At 35.0% G+C, this 6,598-nt stretch overlaps 1 protein-coding gene across 1 annotated transcript; it reads left to right on the top strand.

Annotated features, from left to right (window-relative positions):
- The first annotated feature begins 5,377 nt into the window (after positions 1–5,377).
- On the top strand, positions 5,378–6,187 carry LOC110731157. Its single transcript, XM_021910989.1, has 2 exons — positions 5,378–5,762; positions 5,886–6,187. The coding sequence occupies exons 1-2, from the start codon at positions 5,378–5,380 to the stop codon at positions 6,185–6,187; spliced, it is 687 nt and encodes a 228-aa protein (XP_021766681.1).
- Positions 6,188–6,598: the final 411 nt, after the last annotated feature.

The raw sequence follows: 6,598 nt of genomic DNA on the forward strand, positions 1-6,598 counted from the left end.
TTAGTATTTAGGAAGGTAAGTGAGTCTGGAGTGAGTCTTGGGATAATGTGTGAAAATGGAGAGAGTCTTGTGTAAGTTTGAATAATAAAAAAGTAATTAAAAACTAGTGGAAAACTGATGTGGCAGAGTTTGGAGTCTTAATCAGAGTCTGGGATAAACTTACCCTAAGTGGTTTATTTATGACTTTGAGTTTTATGGGTGCATATATAAGGGTGAGACACTATACAGGCTGAAAAAGTAACACGATCTTGATGTTGAATTTTCCAAACGACGAGGAAAATCGACAGAGAAACGTTAGATCTAATAATTGAGTGTTGATCATTTCTAGATGGCTTAAACTTAGGGGTTCAAACTTACAAATGTCCAACTTTCACTCATCCAATGCCTACATATTAGGAGAATATGAGGATATGATCATTTTGACAATTAATGATCTTTTTTTTTTTTTTTTTTTTTTTTTTTTTTTTTTTTTAAGAATTTAAAAAATTAAAAAATAAAATCCAAAGGGTGAGAATTGATCTCCTCAAATTGGAAAGAAAGCTCTAACCACTTGAGCTATCCCTCACTTTCAATTAAGCTTAAAGTTAATACTACGTATATAGAGTAATATGATATCGATATCAATCTCTCATTCGTGTGATAATTAATGCGTAAAACTCCCTTAATTTGATTATGGATCAATACATTTAAAGAGAGAAAGTGATCATAGTAATTTAACAAATTTTACATTTTGATAGTACATAAGCCGGTACAATACACGATTACAAAGTATATAATACTAGTTATCTCGTCGAATATTACAATATTAAAGTGATCTATCAACGTGTGCCATTGATTTGGTTGCTATTTAGCACACCATCTACAAACAATTATTAGGCACAACTCTTAATAATGTAAAAATCTAACATTAATAACCATTACTTATAATTTTAAGCACTGATCAATTATGTCACTTTCTCAGCTTCTCCTGCACAATGGTAGAAGGATATATAGTCTAAAAATAATAATAGAGTATCTAACATATTCTTGGGCTTTAACTATCAACTTAAGCTCTGATACTATGTTTATGGTTCATTTCAACTAAATGCTTAAGCTGATGGTTGAGACCTAGAAATATGTTATATACTCTAACAGATAAACTCATGGACCATTTTCCTAAGCTAGATAGTTAGAGAGATACGAGTATTATTTCTCGAAAGAAAAAGTTTCAATTAATACCGCTAGATTTGATGATTTTGCCCACCTTTAAGACGAGTTTCATTATAACTCTCCAAAGGCGGGCCTTGCCTCTCTCAATGACTCTCCATATAACGACCTTTGATCAATCATGTGTACGAGCACTATCACAAGCGAAAAAATCTAGCACCAACAGGAAAATATGACATAGCAATAGGAGCTGAGGATCTTTTGATTTCGGAATTGCTCTTTGACTTGGATTTTTTGTGGCTTGCTTCTTCACAATCAACTTGATTTTTGAAACAACAAAACAACCTAGAAAATAAAGCCATATTTGCAAAATTGTAATCTTGGTCAAAAGAATGAAATGGTTAGTAGTATTTATATAATAAGGAGGAGTGATGAGCACGAATAGGCTGACCATTCAAACCCCCGAAACTTCCTAATATATTAATGTATGTTGAAGTGCCTAATAATCTATGATATTAGGTCCTAATCAACTAAAAAATATATACTTGGCCTCCAAGCCAAAGCATATATACTTGAAAAGTCTTTTATTCTTAAATTAAAATTCATGAATCATGCATGCATGACACCGACGTTGTGATGTGAAGTCTTTTTAAGAGACAAATCTTTTGACTATGTTATTGATTGGGCTAAATTGTTGAATCCTTTAACAAATAACAAAAGTTAACGTTTTTTTTAATTGAGGTTAGCTCATCAATCAGTCCTTAATTATAAAGTACGGAGTACGAACTACCAAGTATACCTCACGATTTCCTACATACAATTGAAGTTCCTATTAACAAGCTTTTCTAAACAATAATAGGTATAGAATTTGACTTTATACATATATAAAAAAAGGTATAGGTTGTTAGCAGGTTCTAGTGTACTATGTCACATATTGAGTGTTCCTACGATTGAAGCTTTCCTAATTACTACGGTAGTGTATTTTGTGAGACCTTGGACAAGTACTTCAAGTATATATGTAAATGTGTTAGAGGACCAACTCAACCAAAAGCTTAAACTGGTGCGAATTAATTCCACTTTAAAGGAGGGGCGGATGCATGACCTTTGTGTCATGCTGGCTCCGATATAATATGAGTGGACCATCTCAACCAAAAGCTTAAACTGATGGTTGATGCCCAGGAATATGTTTTATACTCTATCAAAATGTAATCTATTAAGGGCCTATTCTGATGAACTAAACTGAAATAAACTGAATTGTATATTTTATGAGAGAAGAAAGTTAGGAATTGAACTGAATTGAATTGATTGGACCTGAATTGAACTGAAAAGAATATTTTATGAGAAAAGGAAATTAGGAACTGAACAAAACTCAACTGATTGGAGCTGAACTAAACTGCAAATAAGCTAAAGATAACAGGCCCTAAGTATGTTTGATTCCAGCACGATTTGCATGCAGTGCAATCCAAATATATGAATTTAAAATAATACTCCGTATTAAATAATAGACAATACGTTATACGTATAATCACTCGAATGGATTGGTTTGTTGAAACTCATTATAGCCTACTTGTGAGTGTATCGCATTGGAGAAAGAGGGAGAGGTAGTTCCACTAGGTAGATGAGTCACTTCTATTATTGTCAATTAATTTTAGTATGAAATCTCTTAAGCCTTGTTTGTGGACCAAACACTATTTATCAATTTTGCCTCAAGAAAAAAAAAAATAATATATAATATATAGATTATCTTATATCTCTAAAATCTATCAATTTCTATAAAAACTAAATACTCAAACTAAATATATTTAGAGTTTTATTATATAAGGTGCGAAATGTAATTTCCTCCAAACAAAAAAATAAATATCTCAAAAATTTTCAAAAATCCTTCTCCACTACAATACCCACAAGACCATAGTACTCTACTAATATGCCCTACACTTGTTATCATTCATAGATCAATAGAGAGAAAATCTTGCTTCGACGGGAAAATAAGGCACCACAATCGGCGGCGCCGAGGATCTCTTCATCTTGATCTCGGAGATGTTATTTGATTCATTAGTTTTAGCATGACTTGCTACTTCTTCACAAGCAACCTGGTATTTGGAAGTTGTTAAGCAACCAAACAACCCAAAAAATGAAGACATTTTCAAGAATATATTTCTTAATAGCAAGGATAAATTATTGTACATATATATTGCTTTTATTTTATTTTAAGGTGTATTTATAATTGGATGAGTTAGAGCGTTACTAAGAAAGAAATGGGTAATTGAAAGCCTTGCTCACCAAGTCCAATATGCATGCATCTAGACCATTAAATATGGTAATTATCTTTCTATTCCTTATATTTTTTTATGCAAATCTTTCTATTCCTTATTGAGTACAAAGATAATGAAAATATATATATGTATGATGTGCATTGGATGGAAAATTAATTGGCTTAATGCGAGAGGTTTCTACGGGTAATAATTCGGTTTGGACCCATAAAAGGCTCACTAATAGGTCTATATAATACGTTATAAGAATGTATAAAAAAAAATGGATTAATGGTAGTTACAACTTACAAGTTACAAGCCTATCGTACGACTTATCATATGTTTTTAAATCGACTTTCATGACCCTATGCATTACCTCGATGCCCTTATTCCCCATTTTTCTTAAGGTAATAAATAAATGTAGTGTATAAGCTAAATTAAGTTTTGTTCTCTTCATCATATTCTTATTACTTATTCTTATCGTAACTAGACCAAAATAAACTATATCAGACATGTATATGATGTATTATCTTCTTAATTCGTATTCCGTTTGCTTATTATCATATATGGAGTATATAATTAATTTGTATTTATTTGTAATTAAAATTATTTATGTAAGCAGGTTTATGTACCGAGTACTACACAACTCTCTCTCTCAAAACGGTACAACATAACAATTTTATCATTAGTTCAATTCATTATACTATAAAAGGCCTAATATTATTACATACAAGTATATGGAGTAACAATTAACAAAATCGTAGCAATAAGAAAATTATTAATGTTTGGAATAATAATCCTTTAGGCTCTCAGATGTTTGTTTTATCCCAAAAACTGGTGCATCTTAGACATAGTTTGATGCGTTGGTGTGTGGAACATAAAAGATCTTGGGGTATTGACTGGAAAGACTTGCAGGATTCTGTGGCATTGCAGGCTCAGTCTTTGGTATCTGCTTCTAGGGGTTCTCAATTCCTTCAGACTCGTGATCAGAAAATTTCCCAAGCTCATACTTTATTTCTGTATTGGAAACAGAGATCTAAAGTGAGATGGGGTGCTTTTGGAGACACTAGTTCGCGTCTTCTTTTTTCTTCAGTTCAGGAGCGTAGGCGTAGGAACAAAATTTTTAGCCTAAAGAATAATCAAGGACTTTGGATTTTTGACTCTTTGGAGATTGAGAATCTTTTAACTGCTCATTTTTCGGACTTATATAATTGTCAGAAAATTCCTGCTCCTTCCATTCCTGGATTTTGGGATGACCTGGACATTCTCTCTTTATCTTCCCTACATCAACAGCACCTAATGATTCCGTTTACTGCAGCTGAGATTAAGGATGCAATTTTCCATATTGGTAATGATAAGTCTCCGGGACCAGATGGTTTCTCTGCTGGTTTTTTTGAATCGCACTGGTCGATGGTTGGTAATCAAGTTACTTTCGCTATTCAGTACTTCTTTGCCCGAGGTTATATGCTCAAAGACTGGAACCGTACCTTTTTGGTCCTTTTACCGAAGGTTGACCATCCCGAATTTCCTTCTCAGTTTCGGCCGATAGGTTTGTGTAATGTTTTGTATAAATGTATTGCTAAATGCATGACGGCTCGTCTCCGAAAAATTATGCCTCTCTTGATTTCAGAGGCACAATCGGCTTTTGTGCCGGGGCGTTTGATGTCAGATAATAGTCTTATTGCGCATGAAATCCTTACCTATATGAATTCCTCTACTTCAAGGTTATGTTCTATGGCTTTGAAATTAGATATGAACAAGGCTTATGATAGGGTTAACTGGAATTTCTTTGGGATGTGCTTAAGGCTTTTGGGTTTCCGCCTTATTGGATTCAGTTAATTAAACAATGTGTTTCTACGGTCTCGTACCAGATCCTTATTAATGGCAAGCCCTCTTCTGTCCTTCGGCCGGCATGTGGTTTACGTCAGGGGGATCCCTTATCTCCCTATTTATTTTTTTTATGTATGGAAGTGTTTTCGATTATGTTGCGAAAGGCTGAGACAACTGGTTTGTTTCAAGGTTTACGTATATCTAGATGTGCTCCTTCAGTCTCCCATTTGTTCTTTGCAGATGATGCGTTACTTTTCTTTCGGGTGACTCCTGATGCTTGTTCGCAGCTCTTGGGAGTGATTGATCGTTTTTGTACTGTTTCTGGTCAGATGGTTAATGTTCAAAAATCTTTCGTTAAGTTTAGCTCCAATACTCCGGAAGATTACCGTGACTTCTTAAGATCTGCTTTGCAAATGCAAGCTAAGTCTTCGATTGACACTTACTTGGGTCTCTCGGTGGATTTAGGTCGAGCTAAGTGTCAAAAGTTTCAACCTTTGGTCGATAAAGTGATGCAAAAGTTGTCTGCGTTTAGCTCTCGTCATTTGTCGGCTGCAGCTAAATTAGTCCTTATTAATACGGTGGTCATAGCTTCTTTAAATCATGTGTTATCAGTTTTTAGGTAACCTGGAACTATTGCTGACCGTATTGTTCGTCTCTTAGCTAGATTTTGGTGGAAGTCTAATAAGTCTTCTAGAGGTCTGGCCTTGACTTCTTCTGCTTCTCTCCATCTTCCTCGAGGTTTAGGGGGTTTGGGAATTCGACATATACCCTCTTTTAATTCTGCTTTGCTTGCTAAGCAAATGTGGCGTTTAATGCATCATCCACAGCTTTTAGTTTCGAGGATTTACCGTGCTCGGTATCCTCATGTCATAGGCTATAAAACTACTACTTCTCCTTCCCGTCCTTCTTGGGGTTGTCGAAGTTTGTTATATGGAGCCCGCACTCTCTCTCAGGGGGGGTAATGTGGAAAGTGGGCTCTGGTAAAAGGGTCCAGATTCTGGAGGAAAACTGGGTCCCGGGAGTTTCCGTTTGTTTTAAGGATTCAGTTCCCCTAGTGGGCCTTCCTTCCTTGGTAACGCAGCTTATTGATCCCATTTCCCATGCTTGGGATAGTATCCGTATCCGGTGGCTTTTTCCTCCTCCTGTGGCGGATTCTATTCTTGGTTTAGAAAGACCACGTGAAGAAATGGATGATTTCGTGTATTAGAAATTCACGCGGGATGGGACGTTTTCTACTAAATCTGCGTATGCTCACTTGATAAATCATACCTGTGCAGTTAGTACTTTGTAGGCCCCTGTCATTCCGGGTTGGTGGAAGAAATTTTGGGGACTTCTGATTTTACCAAAGTGGAAGATCTTCATTTGGAAAATTT

Source organism: Chenopodium quinoa, unplaced genomic scaffold (genome assembly GCF_001683475.1).
Source record: "Chenopodium quinoa cultivar QQ74 unplaced genomic scaffold, ASM168347v1, whole genome shotgun sequence".
Classification (NCBI taxonomy): domain Eukaryota; kingdom Viridiplantae; phylum Streptophyta; class Magnoliopsida; order Caryophyllales; family Amaranthaceae; genus Chenopodium; species Chenopodium quinoa.

Excerpts from the sequence above, each read along its gene's own strand:
- LOC110731157 (XM_021910989.1), top strand. The coding sequence starts at position 5,378 with ATGTTGCGAAAGGCTGAGACAACTGGTTTGTTTCAAGGTTTACGTATA. Across the intron at positions 5,763-5,885 it reads GTTGTCTGCGTTTAGCTCTC|CTAGATTTTGGTGGAAGTCT; the intron begins GTCATTTGTCGG and ends TTCGTCTCTTAG.